Source organism: Xiphophorus maculatus, chromosome 16 (genome assembly GCF_002775205.1).
Source record: "Xiphophorus maculatus strain JP 163 A chromosome 16, X_maculatus-5.0-male, whole genome shotgun sequence".
NCBI lineage: Eukaryota > Metazoa > Chordata > Actinopteri > Cyprinodontiformes > Poeciliidae > Xiphophorus > Xiphophorus maculatus.
This window is the reverse complement of record NC_036458.1, coordinates 6,434,128-6,460,648: the sequence shown is the minus strand read 5'-3', so window position 1 is coordinate 6,460,648 and position 26,521 is coordinate 6,434,128. Positions and strand designations below refer to the sequence as shown.

General features: G+C 39.2%; 1 protein-coding gene across 1 annotated transcript; it reads left to right on the top strand.

Moving 5' to 3' along the window:
* Nucleotides 1-182: 182 nt before the first annotated feature.
* mrc2 (mannose receptor C type 2) lies at nt 183-25,487 on the top strand. Its single transcript, XM_023349265.1, has 29 exons — nt 183-478; nt 4,919-5,317; nt 6,673-6,846; nt 6,946-7,110; nt 7,922-8,035; nt 8,230-8,373; nt 8,461-8,652; nt 9,256-9,410; nt 9,490-9,594; nt 11,414-11,529; nt 11,612-11,760; nt 15,299-15,516; nt 15,630-15,772; nt 16,584-16,680; nt 16,776-16,905; nt 17,758-17,790; nt 17,881-18,047; nt 18,624-18,786; nt 18,873-19,015; nt 19,108-19,213; nt 19,299-19,465; nt 19,544-19,661; nt 19,745-19,983; nt 20,079-20,241; nt 22,040-22,189; nt 22,392-22,505; nt 22,863-23,042; nt 23,989-24,012; nt 24,096-25,487. Exons 1-29 carry the CDS (start codon nt 352-354, stop codon nt 24,314-24,316), a joined length of 4,416 nt encoding a protein of 1,471 aa, XP_023205033.1. The 5' UTR covers nt 183-351; the 3' UTR covers nt 24,317-25,487.
* The last annotated feature ends 1,034 nt before the right edge of the window (nt 25,488-26,521 follow it).

Genomic DNA, 26,521 nt, shown 5'->3' with positions numbered 1-26,521 from the left:
ATTAAAGCAATATAGAAATCAAGAACAAACATAACTTATCGACAAATCCGAACATCAGGTGGCTGTGCAAACTATTTTTTTTATTTTTTATTTTAAAGTTCTTTCACTGACCTGGAGGCCCCCGGACCTCATGTTGGGAACCACTGTTGACTCTACTCCATTCATTCCAGCCTCATCTGACTGAGAGGCAGAGGCAGGCTGAGCTTTAGCGGCCAAAACTCTCCTGCAGCTCCCCTCCATCAGCCGTCCCCCTCGGCCAGTTGCTGCTGCTGCCCGGCTTCGCTTCCCTCCCTCTTCTCTTCTCTTCGTTTGAGTTGTTTTTGTTGGGTCTGTCTTCCTGCGGCTGTGAGCATGCGAAGCACCGAGCGACACCGAAACAAGATTGCTGCGCCGACATGGACGAAAGGGATACTTATATTTTACAAATGCACTTTATATTTATTCATCTTTAGTCTGGGACTGAAGAGGAGCGACACGGGTGAGGAGAAACAAAAACAACAACAACAAAAAACGCTTTTGACAACACAAGTTACGGGTTTGTGAAGATATTCAGGCTAAATGACTTTTTGTTTTCATTTGCTCGCCTGACTTAAAAAAAAAAAAAAACAGCATTCAAAATGATATTTAGGATTTTTGCGTGCGTGTGTGTGTGTTGTGGAATGCTACGATCTAAAAGTCCGAGCTTTGAGTGGAACCAGATGTGGAGGCAAATGAGGGGAGCAGGGAACTATGGGGGCTCCGTTTCTATATTTTACAGTTTCCTTTGAATCTAAACTCCCGATTGCTTTTGTTTTTGCTTCGTGTTCCTGGTGGGAATTTAGGTTGAATTCGCAAAGCCACAGACTGTGAAGTGACGCTTCATTTGGCTCCCTGCGGGTAGATGTGACCTTTACGTCCTGACTGGTGCAGGCTGCAATTAAAACAGAGAGAGAGTCCGAGCAGACACCAGGACACTCCGGAACCAAAAGAACCTCATTGACAGGGTTTGAAATTTCTCAAAAAGCTTAAAAATGATGTGGAACCAAACAAAAAGACAACGTTTTGTTTTTTTTTTTTTTGTTTTTTTTCTTTTTAAATATTGCACGCTCTAAATATATTTTCCTTTCCATCATCATGCATTGACTTTACAAACTGACAGCAGACTTTTTGAAGGCTTAATTTTCCATATTCCTCTTGAAGGAACTGCAGGTCAGCTGGTTTGTTGAATAAAATCTTTTGGACTTATAACAGTTTTTTTTTGCTTTGCTGTTTCTCCTCTCTGATTTCATTGTGGAGAAAAGGTTTGTCACATTGGCAGCATGCACGATTTATGGGGAGTTTTAATTATTTTACTTGGCAGATCTTCAGTATTTGCCCAATGTGAAGTAAAATTTCTGTAATTTATCCAGGGAGAATTTGTTGGAAAATATCTGGAAATGTCCTCACTTTAGTCCAAAACGTAAACGAACACTTTGATGAATGTCTGTGAATCAGTCATGGGAAGTTTCCGTTCTCCTCGTCTTATTCTGGTTTGTAAATCTGACACCCTTCTCCCGAGGTGCCACTCTCTTTCTCTCATGCTTCTGGAAAACAAAGCACTGACAAAACAGATTTTGAGAATACCAGTTCCTATTTTGTCATATTGACTAGAAATGATCTTTTGTTTTCTTTGCATTCCAGTTACGTTTAGGATAAGCCTAAGAACAGAAAATGTTTGAGAGAAGTAAATGAAAAAAAAGGTCTGTCTTACAATTTATGATCTGGCATCAACATAAGGTTATATTCAATATCCAGCTATAATAAAGAGTTAATTATAAAGCTTCTTTTTTTAAAAAATGTATTATTCAAAGCTTAAACTTGCAGTTGCTTAGTCAGCCAGCTAAGTTGCGTAATGTCCTCAATGACGGAGATTCTGGGAATATCTGACACTTTTGGAAAACGTTGCTGGCTGCTCATGAATGCCCGTTTCATCTTCTTTTCTTCTTTTGGTAACTGATGTCAGCGTTGCAAAAGAAGATCTTGGTGCCGGCGGGGTAGAAGAGGAGGATGAGATAACAGCAGGAGAGCTGTTGTTGCTTCACTTTCACAGCCCTCGACGGCTTAAGGTTAATCTGCAAGGAGCTTCCTCACATCAAACATCCAGCCATGTCCTCTCCAGTGTGGATTAAAGCTCCTGTGGGAATTTTCTTCTTGACTTCTTGAACTTCGACTTCAGGTTATAGTGCTGTTTGAAGGCTGATCGGTGTGCACATATATGCACAAAAGAGTTGTGTAGGTTGTGGATCAGGAGAACGGGAGTGAATTTAGACTAAATTATGTGTAGTTGTCAAGGCAATCATCACTGTTTTCACAAAGCAGTGATGAACTGAAGAAGATCAATCCTGAATTCAAGGTTTTTACGGTAATGTTCAAGCAGAAAGTGAAAAATAGTGAACGTTATCACTTAAGTCCTTTTGGGTCTTGAGAATGTAGAGCATACATTTTCACCATACTTTGATATTTTATAGTCTTAAGTAAGTCATATAATATGATTATTAGCAGAACTTAGAGGCCTTGATTGTTCATTTCTCTTCTTCACATGTTTGTATTTGGTGGTAACCGGAAACCTTGTTTGGTTTAAAACATTCTCACTACTTTTACTATTCAAATAACTCCACATAGTGACTAACAAGTATAGCATCGTTGCAGTTTTTTGCTAATTTCCTCAGTGAAATAATTCACTTGTTTTTATCTTCCTAAAACGTTTGCACACTTCCTAGATGTTTCATTCATGCATGACCAGGTCAAAGACAAAGCAATCATCAGTCTCTGTTGCTCAGACTCAATGCAAACAAACGTGGCATTTAATTTTTTTGTGGCCAATCACATCAGAGGACAGACTAGAGTCATACAGTTTATGGATCAGTACCATGTCCCTGTATAATGAGCCATACTATTAATTACAGCATAAAGCTATTTTTCTCCCAAATTGGCAAGAAAGGTTGTAAATAAAAGTAACACCCTATACATAAATAATACTAATAAAAAATAAAGACACATTAAAACATTAATAGGAAACTACATGGATGTTTTGTTATTGTTTACTATATTTATGGCCACATATTGTGATCTCCTTGGGTTGTTTATGCACTTGAGTAGATGCAAATTGAAACAACAGACTTTTTCTCCTATTATTTTATTGTTTTTCATTATGATGTTAAAAACAATCAGCAGACAAAAGTGACATTTTGCTGTTATTTAACTTGTTTCCATTATACTAAAGCACAGCAAACCCATGAATCACATTGTCTTGTTCATTCTATGCTTTTATTGCCCCAACCACCCCCAGGAGTTGCATTGGCTCCCATTCAAACAGTTCCCCTTTTTTTTGTGGCAATGAAAAAAGAATACACAGATAAGAAAATTTCAGAAAAATGCTGATTTAAAAAATGGCAGCTACTGAGAAGATTTTTAATATTATTGGTGGTCTTTGCTTCCATTTTTCCAGTTTGATCCAGTTCTGGTTTATATTACTTGATTTAAGGCATCAAATTTCTTTTTAATTAATGAAATCACCTTCTTATTTGAATTTTTTTTTATTTCTCCAACTCCTTAATGAAACTGGAATGCTATTTTGTCTCTTAAAGGCAACACATTTGGTTTGACTTTAGGCTTGTGTGGGGAACACAGTAAACTGGAAGTAAACAAGTCTGACGTATCTCTGTCTCTACAACCAAAGCCTTGTTATGAAGCCACAAGGTTTTTTGGGGAGTATTTGTAAACAAAATTTTTAAAAAATGCAGCAAAAAATAATATTTTTGGTGTTAGAAAAATATTTGTGGTAATTTGTATTTTTCTGCACCTTGCCCAACAGACGTGCATACACTGGCTGTAAGGAGCTAAAGAAAAAGGACACGCGTCAGTCCTGTCTTTCAAATTACAGGGATTCGTATGCAAGGCTTGATGATCCATTGTCTCTATGTGCATAAAAACAGAAGAAGATGTTATTTGTTCTTGACTGGGTGGTAGGAAGCCAAGGATTTGAGCTGACCGGGGTAGCAGTCAGTCATGTTTTTTACCTAAAAGCGCAGGGATCTTTCACAAACTCACTTCCGGACCCTGCAGGGAAGGAATGCTGAGGGTTCTTCTCTATTTTGTCTCAACATCAGCTACAAGAGTGGAGAGTTCTGTTTATTTTGGCAATTTTCCTTTTAAACAGTTTTAATTTAGATTCTTGTGTGTGTGTCTCTCTGTCCCAGATAAGTCTCACACTTATCTGCTTTAATGGTCTTGATTTGTTGATTACCGGTCCCTATAAATGAAACTAAAGTAGTTGGAGGAAAACATCTTTTGCTTCATTCTCAAGAGTCTTTATGGCTCTTGAGAATGAAGAGCCGCATAGTGGCTCTCTTTCCTATGTCTCTTTCTTCGTGGAAAACTCTTTTTGGGTTTCCCACTTGATACTCAAAGAAATTTCTTCTAAAATCGTTTTTAAGCACTGTGTCGAAACATATTCTCTATGAGAACCAAGTGTAAGATTATCACTGACTAAAAAGTTTCTAATTCATTCGGCAGTCCTAGTAATAATAAAAGCATTCATCCTCAAAAACCACCAGCAGTTGCTTTCCCAGCAGTCAAACAAGTCAGAATTGCACAATATGAACCGGGCGAGCAACCGTGCTTCAACTCTTAACATGGTTATGCGTATCGGGTTGTGTTACATAATGTTTACACTGAATATTAGAAGCTACTTTAGGATTGCCACAGGATGAATTGTTACTACTTTAAAATGTACAGATTGACATCCAGGACTGTAACTAGTTCAAACCCAGCTGGGCATCCATTGTTGGTGATAACGATCCGGTCCCTGACCTCTTAGCTGTTAACACAAAATTCTGTTTTCATCCCTGTTATTGACCGCTGCTGTCGTTTCCGTCTCTCTCGCTCTCTCTTTGCACAGCGCCAGTGGAATCTGATGATTTTGCTTTCTTCCATGAGGGCTCCGACATGTGCCTCGGGGTGATGATTGACTCTCTGAGCCTGACGCAGTCCTGTGAGGAGCCCCTCCAAAGATGGAAGTGGGTGTCTCGTGGCCGCCTGTTCAACTTGGGCTCCTCGTTGTGCCTGGGTTTGAACCACAGGAACGTCACGTTCGACTCGCGGTATCCTTCGATAGCCATATACAAGTGTGATCGAGAGCCCCCCATGGTAGACTGGACCTGGAACTGCAACGAGGTGCTGGAAAAACTCAACAACGTCTTTCAGTCCCCAATGTTATTCAATGTGTCTTCTAAGTTTGACTCACCCAAATGGAGACTGTATGGTGACGACCAGGATCTCTGTTCCAAGACATATCAGGGTAGGCATCACATGTTTAATTTCACTTATCTGGAGTTTTACTGAGGCATAAATGATAAGTTTGGGTTTGTGATAAATATCTAATCTGAATTAAATTACCTTAGACAGTCTATTGAACCTCTTCTGAACTGAAAAACCGAAAACAAACGATTCAAGAAGCTAAACTAAACTAGCACAACGACCTGGAGGAATTTCTGGTTGTCTGGCTTTGCCTCTTTGCTTCCTGACTGAGCCATTCCACTAGGCAGAATTTAATTGTTTCCCCTTTTTTTGCTCTGGAAATCGTTTCTGTTACCATAAATTAAGGATAACACATGCAAGCGCATCTTGAACATTTCCCCAAACACATACACGCGCAGTGACTCGGAGAGCTGCTCCCTACTGTGTGTGTCCACCAGATGGGCTTACTGTTTGTGGATGCCACAGCTGTATCCGATCAAACGGATAAAGGAGAACGCTGCTTTTCTCCTCCGTTTGAGGAGACGGAGTGGCCCACCAGTGAATGCCCCGCCAGTGTTTGTAAACTGCCATCAAACACGGAACGTTTTCCTTGGCCTCAAGCATATTTGCTTGTGTGTAAAGTTTTCATTTCAGATTAAAACTAACCATCGTGGGTCTTAGCTAAGCCTCTTTTCCTGCTGCCTGCACCGTTCCTGCAAATATTAAATGTTTTTCAGAAATGACTGCAAGCCTCAGCGAAGTCTAGTCTGTAGTTAACAGGTTCTGCTTGACTGCAACGAAAACCAGAACATCTCCCTCCACTTTTTTCATCAGCTCTCCTCTCTTTTTGCTTTCACGTGGCAGGGTAACTGCATGCTTTGAGCTTTTCACGTTCAGCCAGCGATCTTCGCAAGTTTCTGTGTGATAGACTCCTACTGGTGCAGAAGAAATGCCTCTAGGTTTAGTCATGTCCAATACAGCCAGTCAGCCTAAAGCGGGGAGGGAAGACAAGGAGAGGGAAAGCTTTTTCTCTCTGGTTTTATGGCTGCTCTCCCTCCACTGACCTGATTTGTTTTGGAAAAAAACCGTCTTCCTCCCTTTCTCCTCTTCTTTTACCGTTTTGTCCTCTTGTTTTATTGTGTTTCTAGACTGGTGCTATTCCACAACGCCTTCAATTGATGTCTAAAATCTTTCTCTTCTTTCATAACTGATGATTCTTACACGATAAAAGATGTTTAGCTTGCAAGGAAAAAAAAAAGTTTGCAAGTGGAGCCGTTTGCCACTGTTTGACTTCCTGTTTTTGTTGTAAGATCATCCTCTGTTTTTGCCTCCTGCAAAAACAAAGGCCTCATTTAGGATCTTCACTTTTAAAGGCCCACACAAGCATTTACAGTCTCTCATACGATTTCTGTCCAGAGATCTACACCATCCAGGGGAATTCTTACGGCCGACCCTGTTACCTGCCCTTCATGTACGAGGGCCAGTGGTTTCACAGCTGCACAAGCACCGGCCGTGAAGACGGCCACCTTTGGTGCGGAACCACCTTTAACTACGACCGGGACCAACGCTGGGGGTTCTGTCCTGTGAAGAGTAAGTTCTCACCCGATGTGTTCAGAACCAGACCCGTGGGGAAACTTTGCCGGATCCGAACCGTCTGGCTGACATTTCAGACCTTTGTTCCCCTCTCAGGCAGCAGCTGTGAGACATTCTGGGATACGGACCCTCTGACAGACAGCTGCTATCAATTTAACTTCCAGGCCACTCTGTCTTGGGACGAGGCTCACCGCAGTTGCAAACAGCAGGGGGCAGACCTGCTGAGCATTGGCAAGCTACATGAGCAGACCTACATCAATGGTAAATAGATTAACTTTATACTGTATGTTCTCCTTTTCAAACTTAAACTCTATAATGCTTTTATTGGGACAATTTAACGAGAACATGTCTGCAAAAATCAAGGATAGTTGCATTAGTTATTGATATTAATGATGCTGTCTTTATTTGAAATTTTCATTTAATTTAGCTCAATTAGGTTAATTTAAGAAGTACCTAATTTGATTTGGGGTGCTATATTGAAAAAAGGAAGCAGATCTAAACACGGCTAAGTTCATTTCCTTTTAATAGCGATATAGATAAATAAACAAAGCTATGTACTATATGTATCCAATGCAGTTTGATTATGAACTGGAAACAATAGAGCTTGGATTTCTCATGATCAAGATCAGATTCCTTGATGAAATCCATATTTCCGTGAGATAAAAATGTTTTTAATGTCTTCGAATAATTAACTGAGTTTTCTGTAAAGATTGATGACTAAGATAAATTGTGTATGTGTGATTGAACTGAGATGCTTTTTTTAAATTTTTGTGTGTGTGTAAAGTGCCACTTATATAAATAATCTCATCTACAAATATTCTAAATGATTTTGCACATTCTTTCAAATTGTACATTTTTTAAATCTGTTTTTATTGGATTATTTGGTGATTTTTTTTTGTTTTTTTGCATCTCACCTGATTGATGAACTGGTGACCTCTCCCGTGTATATGTAGAATCTAACATAATTTTTCTTTATTTATTGTATTTTTGATTTGCTATGCAAATTACAGAGGCGTTATTTTGTTTTATAGAACCTTGTGTTATTTCAGAAACACATTTCCTTTGCTTGTAGGTATTCTGAACGCTTACAGCTCTTCTTTATGGATCGGCCTCAATGACTTGGACGTCAGTGGCGGCTGGCAGTGGTCCGACTCCTCACCAGTCAAATATCTTAACTGGGATAAAGGTCAGACTAGGAAAGCTACCCCAACCTCTTTGTTTTTGTAAATTTCCCACAAAGGGCTGCATGCAGTCTCGTTTTAGAAACAGCTGAGCTCTCTACTCAAAGATCCATTTATGAGTTTTACAGAGCGCCCACAGTGAGTTGGTAATTTTTTTTGTTTTTCTTAAAAAAAAAAAAAAAATTTTACTGAACTACAGAGCATCCGACTCACGCCGAGGACGACAACTGTGCCGTGGTCCAATCTGAGTCATCGGGACGCTGGCAGAACCGGGACTGTTCTGATGCTCTGCCGTACGCCTGCAAGAAGAGGCCCAACGCCACTCTGGACCCCTTCACCACAGGTCCATAAATTTTGCTTTCATCAGTTAAATAAACCAGATTCCATTTGGCTAAAGCCTTTACAGTAAATTGATGGTTTTATTCTACAGATTCATGGACAGATAATCATAAATATGAGTGTGATGTGGGCTGGCAGTCCTTCCAGGCCGGTTGCTACAAGCTCTTATCAGAGAAGAGTGACTGGAATGTGGCTCAGAAAGCATGCCAGAAGATGGATGCCAACTTGGTCAGCATCCACACTCTGCCAGAGATGGAGTTCATCATTCGCAACATAAAAAAAGGTGATTTGCTGTAATAGCACGGCACTCTTCTTTCTCTTCCTGCAGTATCCCAAACCTGTGTGTTGTAGCAGCTCCTGGAGTTAAGGATTGTAATGGATACTCTGACTGGTACATTCTAGGAAACTATGCCATAATGATTGAAAAAGTTTGCTTTAAAAAAGAAAATGATTTAAATACTGGGCATTCTTCACAAAGTCATCTTTTTTCATCCTGTTGGCTTTTTATTAGGGCTGGATTTAAAAGAAAATAATTAATCGATTTGAATTGATTTTCCTTTGAACAGCCCAATATAGACAAATAGAAACCATTAATTGATTCTTTTCCTCAAAATTCTACATGACTTCTTGAATATCGCAAGATCTTTTCAAACATCGCAAAAGCATTGAGCGCACCGCATTTAAATTACTGCATTTTTGTTTTGTCATGTAATTGCATTAGGTTCAATTCTTAATGTAAATGCTCATATGTTTACTAATCCATCAAGCTGACAGAATCGAAAAATTAGTCAAATTGAATCTTGAATCTAGTCCCTGTGAATCAAATCGAATCGATTTCATAAATCTGAATCGATGCTCAATATTACTTTATTTTGTCTGTCTTCAGACCTCGACCAGGTGTGGATAGGGCTCCATGACAGAGAAATGCAAATGGACTTCCAGTGGACCGACCACACACCCGTTATCTTCACCTTCTGGCATCCGTATGAACCCAACAACTTCCGCAACACCCAGGAAGACTGCGTCTCCATGTGGGGCCCTGTGAGTAGCCTCAGATAATTGCCCCCTGCTGGGTGTGAGTGTCATCCGTTCTGATACATGAAGCGGCCGTTGTGTACAGGACGCCCGTTGGGATGACGTCCCCTGTAATACGTCTCTGCCCTTCATCTGCAAGAAGCTGGGAACAAAAAGCGACGGGAAGCCCCAAAACCAAGAGTGCAAACAGGTGTTAAACGTTTACTTTCATTGCATTTGCTGCTAGAAATTACTTTTAAATCACATTATATCTTTACACTTTTGTTTGTTTATGTTTGTTTTGTTGCCCATTTTGAGGTAAAATTAATATTCTATGTCAGATAGATTAAAACCCACCTAAAGAACATGATGTTTGTTTAACATTCAGTTTAAAATCCACAAAAAACTAAAATCAATTCAAACTGGACCAGTTTTGCTAAACTCATCTCAAGACTGTAAAGTCTTTTTGTGACTTTATAGCCAATAATTATTGCCTCCTTTGAGCCTATCGAAGCTTATAGTGTTTAGAAATGTAAACACATGGTCATTGTGGTAAAAGGAAATCCATGTGTGTGTCCTCGGTGTGTTTTTAGTAGCCTGCTTTTACCTCAGATAGCTTTAAAGTATTAATGCTTTAAACAAAAGTAAGTCTAGAGATCAATGATGGTGTTTTAACTCTCTCCCTGAGGAGCAGTCTGGCAGATCAATTTCTCCTGCTTCTGGAGATAGTGTTGTTTTTCTTTCTCAGCATAACTTATGTGCTTTATGTGTAAATAAATAAAGGGAGGGTATAACACATAGTTAAAGCCTAGGGGGAAAAGTTTAGGACTACCAGATACCAAAACAATATAAAAATCTGAATTTTGTGTTTGCACCGCTTGCATATTTTGTCTAAATTATTTAATCAGTCATAGTTTAGGTCCTGATTTTGCTAAGAGATACCATCAATGAACTTTTCTACATTCTCTCATTTTACAACCATAAACTTAAATTCTTATTACTGGAATTTTATTCAACAGGCCAAAAATTAAAGTAATGTATGGTAGTAAAGTACATAGTTATCTAAATGGTTTTCAAACAAAACTTTGTGGAGTTGATTTTGATTACTTTCAAAGACGAGTTAGCTTATAAAACAATAAATATACAGTAAGAGGAAAGACTTGACTTAAAACTGAGTTGGAGGTTCACCTTTCAGCAGGAAAAATCTAACAATACAGTCAGTTATTCTAGAGATGTTTAGATTTTTTTTTTAAATTATGTGTTAGAAGAGCTTAAAGTCCAAACCTTAGTTAAATTGAGAACTGTGGTGAGACTTGAAAATTGATGTTCACAGTACTCTTCATCCAATCGAACGAGCAAAAAGCAAAGTTGGCAGAGAAATGCACCCAAGTGGCTTGCAGCTATCCTTGGAGCAAAATGTGAAATTTATAAAGCTTTCACCAAATCCAAACCCATGTTTCTCTTTCCAGACTTTTTATTTGAGAGACCAATCCTTTCATTGCACTACATTGTGTTGGTGAAGTACATAAAATCCCAATAAAATGCATTCGTGGCATTCGATAAAGTGTAAAACTGTTCAAGGGCTTTTCACTTTTGATCAAAACAACTTGCCGTAGTAAAACAGGGAGGAGAGGTTTTAGTTTCAGCAGATCTGCCCTCCGATGGAGCTGTTAGCTCAGACTTCAATACAGCTTGAGTGTTTTCCTTACTTGTTTGTGCAACAACAAAAAAAAGAGTTTATTCTCACAAAGTTGAAAGTTATAATTTTCATGCGGAATCTCCCCTCACTTTGCCTGCTGGCAGAGCTCTCAGTCTGGACGAGTCTTTGGCTTTAATGCATGACCTGGCAGGAAACATTTAAGACAGAAAATGTTATCTCTGTGTCTATCTTCTTTAACATTTCATTCTGCAGTTACTCACTTCACTATAACTAATTAGAGTCTCTGTTTTTTTTTATCAATATCTGACATATATTGCTTCCTGGATATAAAAGAAACACATTTTTTTTCTCTCTTTGGCTGTCTTCTCAGGGATGGAAGTGGCACAGTCCAGCTTGTTACTGGGTGGGAGAAGATTTGTCCACATTCGATGAGGCCAGAAAGTTCTGTGAGGCGCAGGAAGCTGCTCTTGTTACTATTGCAAACAGGTAGATATGGAGCACACACAGAGTTAGATGCACAGGAAAGCTTCTTTGCACGGATTGAAATGCTTCGTGCTTTATCGTAAAGATTCGAGCAGGCATTCGCCAGCAGCCTGGTGTTTGGTCGCTCTGGAGATTCGTTTTGGATCGGGCTCAATGACCAGGCTACTCACGGGTCATTCCGCTGGCTGAGTGGAGACGAAGTGACCTACACCCACTGGAATCGAGACCAGCCGAGTAAGTCACACAAGTCAGCTTTAATAACATCTCTATATGAGTTTTGTGTGGTTATGTAGCCTGATGTTTGAGAAAGTTCTGAAGGGCTGCAAAATTACATGTTTCACTTCCGAAATAGTTGTTCTCACACAAATTGCATAGCTGTCACTGCTCTGCCTGAAAAAAATCTCAATTTTAATGATAGATGTTGCTTCCTTCACTTAATGTGACACATGTTTACAACCTGCAGAAACAATTAGCCCTAACGCTGAGAACCAACCCCCATCAGTAAGTCCTATTCAGCTCTGCAGGCAGATGAGACTTTCTTTGGATGGACACATTATGTGGGTCAATCAGATGCAAAAATAGGCAACGATCACATCATTATGAGAAAAAAGGACGAGGATCAGATGCTTCAAAGACATAGAGTGTAGTTGTACAAGCCAGTTACACAGACAACAGGAAAAAAATGATGTAAATTCATTTTACATCATTTTACAGAAACATTTAAAATGATTTTAAATGTTTCTGTGTTTAGTTGTTAACTTAAAGGTTTAATTAAAACTGTAAGAGTACTGTTTGTATGTTGGTAACAAAACCCTCCAACACACAAACCACTCAGTAATGTTGAAACAGAAAACTGAGTGAAACTGAATGAAAAGCCACTTAGGAGCTGTAAGATTAGTCTTTTCAGGGAGATGAGCCAAAATAACCAAATCTTTAAAAAACAAAACACAAAAGTTGCTTCTTCATCAACAAGCCAATCAGGGAGGACTGGAGCACTAAGGGGGAGGGATTAATGGTGACATGGGTCAAAAATAAAAATGTAAGCCTCATGGATAATCCAAGCATGTCCTTGGATTCGCAGAAAACACCAACTTAATGTGAGCTTTTGGCTTAAAAGATTTGGCATGACACAAATGTTGTATTTTGTAAAGGTTTAAAAAGCATGCACAGAAGAATCTGATGCACAAAGTGCTGCAAATGAAATGTCATCACAATTTCACTGTGCACAATATTACAATTGCTTCATACAATAATTGTCTTATGAAAAATAACTAATTTGATCAATAGTTTATAATTTACTCATATTTGTGGCTGCAACAATACCCAAAGCAGAACGACATTTAATCTGTGTGCTTAGGCATTTGTTTTATCATTTCATCATTACAACATTCCCCAGAATTATTGTTTGTTTGTTTTCTTGTTACATCCTTTTATACCTATACACTTAAAATTTATATAAAAAGGTTTATAATCTAGTAACTATATACATTTTTCATTATTTAGCAGGAAATAATGTCCAAAAGTGAATTTACTACTTCCTGGTCTTTTTTACTTGCATTTTTGTTTATATTTTTCCCTTTTGTTTCAGTTGTTTCCATATTTTCTTTCTCTTTTCACTTTTCTAATTTCCCTGAATGTTTTTCATTGATTAGTTTTCTTTCTTGGGGGGATAATGAAAGATCAATCTAATCAACTTTCTGAGATTTTCAGTTCATCAAAACTCAAGGTTCCACTTTGACTCTTAGCCAATTTTGGATTTATTTAGCAAAATAAGAATTGTAACTCCACACAGGTCCGCCCCAAGCCTCCATGGGGCCCTAAGCGAAATGTGGTTTAGGGGCCCTCTAGTTCTGCTAACAATGTGGACTGGCTGCTCATCAGTCCGATCATTAGATCATTCACACACCTGCTATAAACTTATTGCATCTCTGGCAGTGCTGTTTACAGTATATATAGGATACATTTATTGACCAACTGATTTATCAACCAGTTGATTTCTGGGCGCCGATTTTCTTAATTTTGGGGGAACGTGATTGGTCGATACTTACATGTAAAGCTGATTTTATCCCCTGATTTTATCTTCGTCAGCAAAGGTTTAAAAATAGGCCTCTGTCCTCGGTAATGAGGGATCGGCCAGAAAACTGCAATCGGTGCAGCCCTACACATATTCATGACATTCTTTGATTAAATAAATTTCTTTTAAGCGTTACTCCAATAGCTAAAAATTTAAATTATTCCAGGTGAGTCTTTCTCCCCTGAGAATGTGGACCGGTACTGGTACTGGACTGATTCTGAGCCTTCAAATGATTTTAACAGAAGTTTCAGATAACTTAGAAGTTAATGTAAAAATAATATTTGTTTTAGCCACAAAATGATTATGCTCAGCAGCAAACAACAAATCCCCAACTAGAGCATAGAGCAGCTCATCCATGTAGCAGCTATGTAGACGTAAAAACATTTTGCTAGACAATGTCAAACATTGAGAAGTTTTAATTATCGTTATCAAACATTATCAAACACGGCGGTTTGAAGCCAAAATACCTCAGAAATATACAGAGTCAACTATGAGAATCAACTCATTTAAAGTTTAAACTCAGTTTCACACAAACACAAAGACCCTAGCATAAATGTTTGGCTGTTGAACTGGACCGTTCAAACTAATTTTCTATTAGCAGCTATACAAATCTTTTACATTACATTAGATTATCAAGGCTCATTAAAACAAACCTTTATCTTGGCTTTTTTTCTATTCTTCCTCTTTCTTTTCTCCCTCCCTGAAGGATAAGTTCTTTTTAGAGACATTGTTTTGCTAACTTAACTTCTGACCGGAGCTTTGGATATTTTGGATATCCAATTAATTTATAAATTAAATTATAAATTTAATTTAAATTTATAATTTAAATTATCATGAGCACAGCAGCTCATGATACGGGCGAAGCATGCGGTACCTACTGCAGCCACCAAGAGCAATTTAATTGTTTTCTTTTAATCAATAAAATAATAATTTCTACATACATTATCAAATATATATGTTGGATTGTAAAACAATTTTTTATTGTAAAAACAAATCAGTTCATAGTGAAATTGTGTGTTTTTGATATTATAATGATACAGAAATTATTACAAAAAATATATATATCAGCTCCACTGAGGGGCCCCTTAGTGGTCCTGGGGCCCTAAGTGGCTGCTTAGTCTGCTTATGCCTTGGACCCGCCCTGCCTCCACACATGGAGTTATGGTACATCTTAATATACCCTTAACAGAGGAGAACTAACTGTTCTGTAATGAAAGTTTGATTCATAGAAGACATAATTTCAAAACAAAACCTTGAGATGTGTTTATAAAACAGGCATGGTTGAACTGATCGATTCAAAAATATATGGACTCAGTGACTTTCTCTTAGATTAAAGCCCTGGTACTTTCGTTGATAAAAGGGGAGTTTTTGAAAACCTCTTTAAACAAATCCTAAATCTTTCCATTAAGTTTTTACAGCTTTCTTGGTAACCTATGTTTATACGGACAGCAAAGTCCTCGCATTAATTTACGTCAGCAGATATCGTTACACATGTCAGAGAGAGCAGGTTGATTGTATTAAATGCCTGCCAACCAGGAATGAACACAATTTTTTTTCTTTTCATATGAAAAATGAGATCAGCAGAGCACGCACAGACTGTGCTGATGTGCTTTGTGCATTTTGAGAAAAGATCAAACACTTCTCCACTTGTAAAAAATCTGATTTTTCACTAGTATCCCTTCCACCCATCTGATTTAGCAAATGTCCGCGGCGGCTGTGTTGTGATGGCAACCGGCTCCGCGACGGGTCTGTGGGAGGTGAAGGAGTGCGCCTCGGCGAAGGCGAAGTTCATCTGCCGCCACAACCAGGACACGTCTCTGAGCCCCGAGCCCCCCGCTCCGCAGCCCACCCCCAGCCTCAGCGGAGCCTGTCCCAAGGACTGGAAGAGCAACAGCAACCTGCGCTACTGCTACAAGGTTCATCCTGCACACTTTCACAGCCGCAGCATGAAGAATTAACACCTCACTGTTAGTTGGGGAAACAGTTTTTGTCACATATATGAGTGGACTGACATCAGGTTTGTGTGCAGGTCTTTCACTCCTCCCAGTTGGAGCAGAAGCTGAAGTGGCTGGATGCTCACCTGTTCTGCCGGAAACACGGAGCCAACCTGCTGAGCATCAGCAGCCCTGAGGAGGAGCAGTTCATCCTTCAGGTCCTCCATGAGAAATTTGGGTGTGTATCGACTGTGACATACAAATAAATGTTGGAACTGGCAAAAAACAAAACGGTTGCAGCATTATATGCCACATTAAAAGAGAAAAAACGTTTTACATTTTCAACATTTCATCAGAAATCCTGGAAATTGTTATTTTTGATCCATAACTTTTTTTTTACATTAGAATATGCTATTACTTATTGTATACTTTTGATATTTGTTCATTTAGGATTAGACATGTTAATCACATGATATAATCAGAATAAAAATCCAACCTGAAAATAAATTTAAAAGTTTCAGAAGGTGTAATAAACTTAGAAAACTTTGCTTTGAGTGTGGATTTAAAAACAATAAATAATTTTAATTTAGCATCTGTTCTATTACAGAACCCTCAGTAAACATTTGAACACATGGTAATGTTTATTAAGCCTTAAAATCATTTTATCTTTTGGCAAAACTATTGGCACTACTATTATTGACACCCAAACCAATTTCTAGAAAATACTAGATTTGTTTTATGAAAATGGGAAAGAAAAGAGAACATGTCAGAAAAGTTGATCAGATCTGTTTTGATGACCTAAATAATATCATCTACAGTCAGAATAATTAAAAAGTTAGAAACAACTGTAGCTGTGACAAAATAAGGCCCACAAAAAAAAAGAACCACAGATGGGTCTTTCAGCACATAGTGATGTAAATATATATGAATAAAATATGGATTTATTTTATGGTTTTTGTTTTTACAATTTTATCTTGTGAGGACCACTGTATGTACGGTAATCTACACACCTACTTTTAGTATAATTTTGATCATGTTAACGCCCACAGAGAGTCAGAAGAGCATGAGCAGCACTGGTTTTGGATCGGTCTGAACCGCAGGAATCCCATGGATAATGGCAGCTGGAAGTGGAGCGATGGACTTCCTGTGGGTGAAAACGTTCTCCAAAGATCCATCATTTCCAAAAGAAGTGGACACAAATGATTAAAGGACATGTTGTTTATTCTCAACTCATATCTCAGTTAACATACCGGAACTTTGGGCGCTACTACTACAACATCCGGCAGTGTGCTGCGGCAGACTTGGGCACTATGACCTGGCTGGCCATGCACTGTGACTCCGAGTTGGACTGGATCTGCAAGATTCCCAGAGGTATGAAACCATTACACCTTTTTTAATTAAAACCTTCCACTTTTTGCTCATTTATAAGTTCATCATTTTAGATTCAAGTTTCCAAAATGGGTATTTTGGTGCACAGGTACATGCTCTCATGGAGTTAAGGTAAAAATTTGGACCTGTTCATTATTAAATCCCCCAAAAGTTTGGTTTCATCTGAAGGAAAACTCTCATCACATTTCACCATAGGCATGGTGTTCTTTTGTCTAATCTATTTTTTGTTGGCCAAATTTGGCTTCTTCAGACCGTAAAACATCTGCTCTCAAGGATCTAGGAGATTTAAGCCAAGCCCTTGGATGTTTTCTTTGAAAAAAAAGCTTCTGTCATTTAGTGAAGATCTTTAGTCCAGAGCCGTAGAGAACAGAAGATTAGTACAGAATCGGTAATAAATATAAATACTTTTAGAGTTTCTATAAACCTTTCAAGTTACAAGTACAAAGCTGAAGCTGTGGATTTTTTCCTACTCTTTTTCTGACTGCTACCTTTGTACAATTAGAAGATCTTGATCTTTTTTAACGTCTTTGCAAACAGCATAGGCAGCTGGACTTCTGATCGAATGTCATTAGTGGCAGGTGTGAACGTGAATGCTGAATGCTGCTACTGGACTGAAAAGGTTTTAAAGTGTTAGTTTGATGTTGTATGCAGGTTATTGCAGGGTTTTTTTGTTTTCATGCAAGTTGTACAGAATATGTATCTTACATTAAATGTGGAACATTTTCTTAAATATTTACTTCTCTCTTTGTTGTAACTTTTTATTTCTAGTGTATAACACAAATCTGCTCTTTATTTTTGGTCTAATTTATTTTCCTTGTCCTTTCTCTTTTTCAGGAAGTGTTGAGCTGGAACCAGAAGTGACAGAAGGTCTGTTCAACTTATCCTTTTGGTTAAAATGTTTATTTTCACACACTGAAATTAGATCACATCTGCCTGCTCTTTTCTATTATCTGTTAGGAAATACTTCTCCAGAGTGGATCGCCTTCCAGGAGGCTGGGTATAGGTTTTTCGACCATCGCACTACTTGGGATCAGGCCCAGAGGATCTGCTCCTGGTTCGACTCCTCGCTCGCTTCAGTTCACTCAGCTGAGGAGCAGGCTTTCCTGGCCAACACTTTAAGCAAGGTTCTGCAGGTTTTTTAATATTTCTAATTATTTCAAAGAGGCTATTAATTAGGTGTAACAATAAGAAATTGATAAATTAATTGCATGATATATTAAAATGAGCACAATCATTTCCATTCTGATAAATATTTTTCAAAGTGCAATTTTGTTAACAGAGACATCGTAATCCATTTTATTTATGGTTTCAATTGTTAGTGGTTTTTAGTTCCTTTTTTGTTTATTGCTGTTCAGAGGTGTTTTATTTTGGAAATGTAAAGTGTGGAGTGCTCTGTTAAAAATTAAAGTTTGTTCATCTTTGAGGGGACAAACTTGCAATATTATGCCATTATCAGTGTATTACTTGAAAATAACAACAATATTATTGTTTATCGCAATAATTTCTGATACAATTTATCTTCCAATTTTATGACGTAATCATTATATTAGTTCCAAATGGTCTCAAAACGACAATATTATCATTTATCACAATAATTTCTAATTTCCAATTTGTCCACACTGCGAAAAAGATACGTGCAAATTCATAATTGCATCCCACCTTAGCTATTTTTGAGCATTTGTCTTCTACCTCACCCACAGAAAAAGTCTGAGCCGAGCTGGTGGGTTGGACTTCACACCTACGAAAATGATGGACGTTTCCGCTGGTCCGACCACTCTGTGCTCAATTACGTTTCCTGGGCGCTGGGCAAGCCGCAACCAGTCAGCCGTGACCGCAAGTGTATTTACATGTCAACCAGCAAAGGTAATATCAGCCAGAAATAGATCTGATCAGACTAAACCAGCAGATGTACAAACAGGTGAGCTTGTGTTTCTGCCACATGTAAATAGGAGACTGGGCGGATCAGAAGTGTCACTCCGACTTGCCTTACATCTGTAAGCAGGTGAATGAGACCGGCACTATTCCTCCGACGCCATCGTCCCCTCATCCACCTTCTGGCTGTCCTACTGGGTGGTCCCCCTATCAGCATAAGGTGCATCAATACTACCTCGATTTCAAGATAATTTATGTATTACATCAAATTAGACGAGCAATTTTATTGAAATGAAATCTATGGTGTCTTAGTGTTTCAAAGTTTTTGAGTCAACTCGGGTCACATGGTCAGCAGCCAAGCTCAAATGTGAAAGCCAGCGAGGTGCCCTGGCTCTAGTATCCAATCATTTAGATCAAGGTAACTACAAGTTGTGTGATTCTGGTGTAAAGGCACAATCAGCAATGCAAAGCGGACATGATACAGCTGATTCTCTCCTCACCAGCTTTTATCACCACCTTGTTAAAGAACGTCAGCACTGACCTCTGGGTGGGTCTGACCTCAGACTCCAAAGGTCACTTCCGGTGGACCAAAACTGGCCTGCTCAGCTACACCAACTGGGCGCCAGGAGAGCCAGTCGACAACAGCGGCCCCCATCACAACAAGACGCCGGTATTCCCAATTGTCTCTATTCAGGTTGTGCCTTTGTCTGCGTTTTGTTGCTGTTCTGACGTCTCACCGCTGCCTCAGGGAAACTGTGTCGTGATCATTCACGGCAACCCAGAGAGGAAAACTGGGATGTGGGCTTCCCGAGCCTGTGAGATGACGCCGTTGGAGAACAATGGATTCATCTGCCAAAAGCAGCCAGGTGCGACGATCAGCAACAACCAGAAAAGAAGTGCGCTGTGGATGAGTTAGCAAACATTTCCTAATCGTCATGTCTGACTTCAGATCGAAACTTGCCTCCGGCTCCGGCCCTCATTCCCTCCTCCCTGTCGGAGCCTGTGGAGCTGGGAGGAGTGACGTATCGGGTTGTGCAGAAGCGCCTTGACTGGACTGGCGCTCTCTACCTCTGTGAATCTTTGAACGGGACACTAGCAGTCGTGAAGGATCCATTCCAGCAGGCCTACCTGACGCTGCTCATCAACAGCCTGCACCAGTCAGCCTGGATTTCTCTCTATAACTATGGCGTAAGCCCACAAACTCACTGACCTCTCATTCTACTTCTTTGACTTTGTTTTTCTTGCAGTCTAACAAACCCGCTTGCTTTATCATGTCTGCTCAGGGACGAAGCTTTACGTGGTTAGGCAATGAAGAAGTGAAATACTCCAACTGGAAAGATGGAGAGCCAAATCAGATGGCTGGATGTGGACACATGACCACCACAGGACAGTGGACCATGACTCCCTGTGATGCTAAATTGGATGCTGCTATATGTCAAATTAATGGTTTGTATCTCAGCCAATACTAAACAAGCCAGTGACTTTTTTGTCACACTGTCAACTGTATAAAATGGTTATATATTGCTCTAATGGTAGACTGAGTTCTGATTATTAGTACACATATGCTGCAGTTAAATAGTTCTTTTTTGCACTTCAGTCAATGTGAGACATTAGACAATGCTTTCTAAATACATTTTGATAAACTTTGATTAATTTATTTGATTAATTTATATCTTAACTCATTGATTATTAACTGAAAGAGCTTAAAAGAACTCTGGTACACATATAACGTTAAAGTTTAAATTAAAAAAAAAGCAAAATGCTAAAACTGTACAAACTGTACTGCAAGAAAAATATTAAACTAAACTGTTGATTATCAGGACTTAAAAAGATTATAAAACGTTTAGTGTCCTTTTAAGCAAAGTGTGAATACATAGTTATGGGTGTAAAGCAGTTTTGTATAGTAACGAAGTAAAAATACTTCACTACTTTACTTAAGTATATTTTGGAGTACTTCATACTTTCCTGGAGTATGAAAATTTTTGCTGACTTTCACTTTTACTTCACTATATTTCCGAACTTAATTGCGTACTTTTACTCCGATACATTTTCAATGTGTGGTTTAGTTACTCGTTACAAAAAAGCGAGAGAGAGAAACGAAGTGTTTTGATCCCACCTACTGATTAGCAAGTAGCAAGCAGGCTACCGAACAAAGTCCGTAGCCTACTTGCCTGGGCTTGTTCATCACCACCAATAGGATACACCTGTTTCGCTTCTCCCATTAAACACAAAGCAAGTCTCGCAATCAGCAAGGGCCACATGGAGCTGGAGACGGAGACCACAACGACTGCAACTACGTCGGACACGGCTCCAGGGGAACCACCAGCTGGTGATAGGGTGACCAGACGTCCTCTTTTTCCCGGACATGTCCTACTTTTCAGACCTAAAAAGATGTCCGGGGGGAATTTAAAAATTGTCCGGGATTTTGGTCAATTGCCTCAAAACACATTACATAGCTTACAGTGCATTATAGGGCACGGCGCTGCGTGTCACGTAATCCCTGAGCCGCGTCAGTGGGCAGCATCCCCCCCCACCGCTCCAAAGTTTTCTGGTTTTTTTTTTTTTTCCATAATGACCAGTTGTGTGCACCACCTATTGACTGATTCACTGATTTGTGAAGTAGAGTAATCGTAACAGATCTTTTTCTTCATGTTGGCCGCATTTTCTGTACTATTTATTTTTCTCATTTTCAGCACTGACCTTACTTGAAGGGAAAACTTAAGGCTTACAAAAACTTTGTATTTTCTGTCCTGGAGGGTATACTAAGAAGCTGGTTCAGTTGTAAAGCAGGTTAAGTTAACCTTGTGCTATAGGTAAAGCACCTAATTTTCTTAACTAAACGATGCCTGCAGGTATATCTATTAGCAGGTTTAATTTTGCCTGCACTTGGTTGGGTACATTATTTTAAGTGTATTTGACAAGTTTACCAAAATATAAAAAATGTCATTCAACCTGCATTTGCTTTGTTTTACTTTTTACTTGTACTTTTCATTACATTACTTGAGTACATCCATTTTTACAGTACTTTCCATACTTAAGTACAAGAAGTTTCAGATACTTTAAGACTTTTACTCAAGTAACATTTCAGTCAGTGACTTGGACTTTTACCAAAGTCATATTTTGGAGAGGTACTTGTACTTTTACTTGACTCTGAGATTTCAGTACTTTATACAACACTGGTGTAAAGTATTTGGACACTGTGCTGTTTGTTCACTTCAGTTTGGGTTTTTTTTCATCCTTACAGATGAGCCTGTGAGCCATCAGTGGATTTACCCTGGACTTTGTCCCCACTCTGTGGGAGAGTGGGCCTGGGTTCCCTTCAGGAACCACTGCTACGCTTTCAACCTGCAGCTTCTTAAACTGCAGCAGGATGCGCTCACATCCTGCAAAAAAAGTGAGAAAACTTTACAGCAGCAGCTCTGAACCGTTCCCACTTTCCCACACAGCCCATATGCATAACCTACCACCTCGGACTCTCTCCATAGTGAACCTAATTAACATGACATCAATATCCTCATAGATTTACTGAGCATGTGGCCCAGTTGTTCGATTTAGTTTTGATCCATCTGTGTTTGTGTTATTCTCTTTTCCATCAGTGGGAGCAGAGCTTCTGTCCATCCTGGATGAGGCAGAGAACAGCTTCATATGGGAGCACATCCAGAGTTATGCAGAACAGGCAAAGGGAGCTTGGCTGGGCATCAGCATGAAAGGTCCAGCAGCACTGCCTTCACAGTTTAAAAATACAGGCTTATTCATTCCACTTTAATTATTTTTAGATCAGTTTCTTTATTGAATATGATTACATTTTAAGTTAATATTTCATTAAGAAACTCTAATGAGCAGCTCTTATCATAAAGCAAGGTGACCCATCCTGTAAAGCGTAATTTATTTGAAACGTGTTGTTAGCAATCAGCACAAATTGGGCAAAAGAGCATGAAATATACTTAGTTTGGTTAATGAGGAGATTAAATCCAATAAAACTGCACAGCTGAGGCAGAACGCAGCACGACAGGTGTTCTTTTTTTCCCCCCAAGTTTCTCTTATCACCCTTCGTGCTCTTGTCACAGAGAGACGCCTTGTGTGGAACGAAGACACCGAGATGTCGTTCACCAACTGGGAAGCGCATAAGGTGGCGTTCTCGATGCTTTCCATCAATTCCTGCTTCTTGATCCAGAGCAACAGCGGCCGGTGGATGCCCGACTCCTGCAGAAATCGCACACACGGGGTGATCTGCAAACGGCCTCGCAGTACGTACACACAACGAACACAAGACAGTCCCAGTTCATGCAATGAATTGCAAATGTACTCGTAACCTTTGAACTTTTTCACATTTCTTTCAATTTAGAACCACAAAAGTTTTATTCCATTCCAATTTCACGACTGGGTGAACTATTGTATTGTACAAGTTATGCTTAAAGTATACATACCAGCACATTTGAAAGAGACTTATTAAAAGAGTTAGCATTTATAATTTAAGAGGATCTGCGATAAAAAAAAAATCTAAAGTCAGAACTAAACAAATAGAACTTTGTGTTTCTGTTTAGGGAACAAATCTGTCTAAAGAAACCAGAGAAGACCAACTTTCACTTTTTAAAAAAATCATAAAATGTAATATTTTATCAACATAAAATGAAATCTATTGATTCAGTATAGTGCTGTATCTTTATAATATGAGTATATTTTTCTTTGCTTTTATTATTTTTTGTGTTTAATGATGTATCTATATGGATGGTTGATAATTAGTTGCTTATGGGTAGATTTGTATAATTTATATATTAATTACTTTTCATGTAAAACTTTTGTTTATGTCAGCATAGAACATGTTCATTTTAAACGCTAAATGAATGAAATAAACAGAAAACACTAAATAGCATGAAATGTTTTGAAGGCTATGTATCACTTCCTTCCATTTGATATTTATGTTCTACCTTAGAATAGAATAGAAACAGCCTTTACTGTACTTCTAAGAGGAAATTCAGATGTAGCAAGAGCAACAGATATGTAGGTTCACACAAAAGGTTGTAAAATTATTAAAAACAGTTAATAAAAAACAAGATTAACAATAATAATAACATACTGTACAAGGCTATAATAGATCCTTCTATTGGTCATTTAAAATTAAGATAAAATACATGGACTGAAACTCCTTCAGAAACAGTTTTCTTGTTAATTTTGTACTTTTTCCATTTGTAGGTGCAGACTCATCCTTCACAACATGTAAATAGTTTTTTATTTATTCATTTATTTGATTCCTTTGATTGTACTCTGCACAGTACTAAAAATTGCTTAATTTTTCCCAGTGGATGTCGACCACCTGCCGACTCTGATCGTCGTCATAGTGGCAGCTTTGGTGCTGCTTCTGCTGATAGCCACTGTGATCTACCTGTACCGGCGGCGAACCGCAGGGTCTCGGGGTTCCTTCGAGGGGGCGCGCTACAGCCGCACCAACTCAGGCCTCGACGAGCAAGCTGAGAAGAACATCCTGGTGTCCGACATGGAGCTGAACGAGCAGCCGGAGTAACTCTGGACCGACCCTGGACTGGACCCCACCCAGCACCGGAGAGACTCAGATTCTTTTCTTACCTTTTTTAAACCAAAACAAATGTTTTTAATGCCGAAAAGCTGTGTGGAGCACAGCAGATGTTTCCATTTTTAAACTGAATATCAAAAAAAAAAAAAGAAAGCTACAAATCAGATACATCCATCTGCTTTTTCTAAAATGCGTAGGCAGGTCACAATTGATCTACTGTGAACAGTTTTATTGCAGCTAAGCGCAAAACCAGTCAGATGAAATAACTTCTTGCCTCTTTCCAAAGTCAATTTTACCACACAGAGTTTTACAGTCTTGCTCGTACTTGGACGGAAAAGACTAAAATCCACTTTGTTTCCATTGTCGACCACATTCCTCTGTAAGATTTCTTTTGTGTTGTCATGTCAGTATTAACCCAGACTTGAATGCATTTTTTTTATTTGTTTCATTGGATTTGTCGTTATGTGTGCAGCTGTAGAGAAGCGTAAGCCGGGATGCGTGTGTGTGGTTTTCATGAGCCTGCCTCTCTCCCTCTTCTCTGACCTGACACGTCAGCAAAGGCTGTCAGGCGCAGGAGGAAGAAAGAAGTGCAGATGTGAACACATTAAAAGTGTTAAAAAAAAAAAGGGCTGCTGACCTCAAACCGTCTGAGGATGAACACTATAATTGTGCACATAAGTAGGACTTCGCATTGAAAGCTGGTCTTTAAATGGACTACATTGTCTTTTTTTAGCGCAGCACACAACCAGGGGGGTTGTTTTGATACATGATAAGAATTTGGAGCCACCAAGCCTGAAATTCATTTTGTGGCATGCAGTTTCTGCTCTGTGACTCTTGACTGTTGTTTGCCTTGGCTCTTTGTGCCTCCATCTGGAGCTGATTCGGCAGGGGGGAGTTTTGAGCACAGTCATTGTGTTATAAAAAGAGGTTTGTCATTTCAAAGTGGCCTAATCCTTCGTGTTTCATCACGTTTCCGTTTGTTGCATCAGTTCGGTTTTTGCTTTGAAGATGCACATTTTTTGTTACCTGGAAGCAGCTTTACTTGTCTGCAACAATTGCCAACACTTGAACTCTTTGACCGCCTGCAAAAGAAAACATCTTCAATCTTGTACATACGTATTTCAGTGCCAAAGAGTTTTTAAAAGCCAAATTCAGAAACCTACCATCTATAGTGTGTTTTTGACATCTTGTTAAGATTTCAAAAATGTAACCTCCTTCTCCTGCTCTTGTCTCTGAATGCATTTCTCTCCCTCTCTCTGCTTGCAGGAATGCTTTGGAGCCATTTCAGTCTGAGGCTTTTGGTGTTTCACTAAGCTGCTGTGAAAAAAAGGGAGAAAAAAAACCAAGATTGAGGGGGAAGGGAGGAGGTGTGAGTGTGTGTGTGTGTGTGTGTGTGTGTGTGTGTGTGTGTGTGTGTGTGTGTGTGTGTGTGTGTGTGTGTGTGTGTGTGTGTGTGTGTGTGTGTGTGTGTGTGTGTGTGTGTGTGTGTGTGTATGTGAGTGAGATGTGCGTACCCGGTCTCCAGCTGTGGAATGTTGAGTCGGCAAGAAGAGCTCAGTGGCACGTCTGGAACCAATCAGAGAAGGAGAGCTTAGGGACACGAAGGGTCAGAATGGGGAGGGAATAACAAAAATGGGGGGAAGCAGGATGGGGGAGTAAAGGGAGTAAATGGAGGAGTGCAAGGAGGAGTCAGGGATGTAGGTAGAGGAAAGGAGGAGTTTAACGGAGGCAGCATGTCCTCTGCTGGTGGATTCGTGTACAGGTCGCAGCAGCTGATCAAACCGGGAGGATTTAATAATGATACAATAGTGCGCTTGCTTTGTTCCCCATTGTTTGTGAAACAGGCCGGATCTCCCTATGGATAAACTCAAAGGACCTGTTGGAATTTTTAAGAATTTTTGTGACATTTTTATAAGAAATTAATAAAGTTTACGTCCTCTGACTCCGAGTTCACGTCGCCTTTTATTTACTCATGAATAAAATGCATTCAGAAAAGGATTTAATAGTTTAAGGCGCATTGGTAAGTCTACAATTAAGTGAATATTCAATTAACAAAATATGTGTTGTAGTGTCGATCTGTTTCCACAAGAGGGACCACCTCACCCAGTCAATTTCAACTCACTGGTTATGGTTTTCCATCACAGTCTGAAGTAGTCTTACATATCATTGCCTTCCTTAAATAATGATTATCTTTTG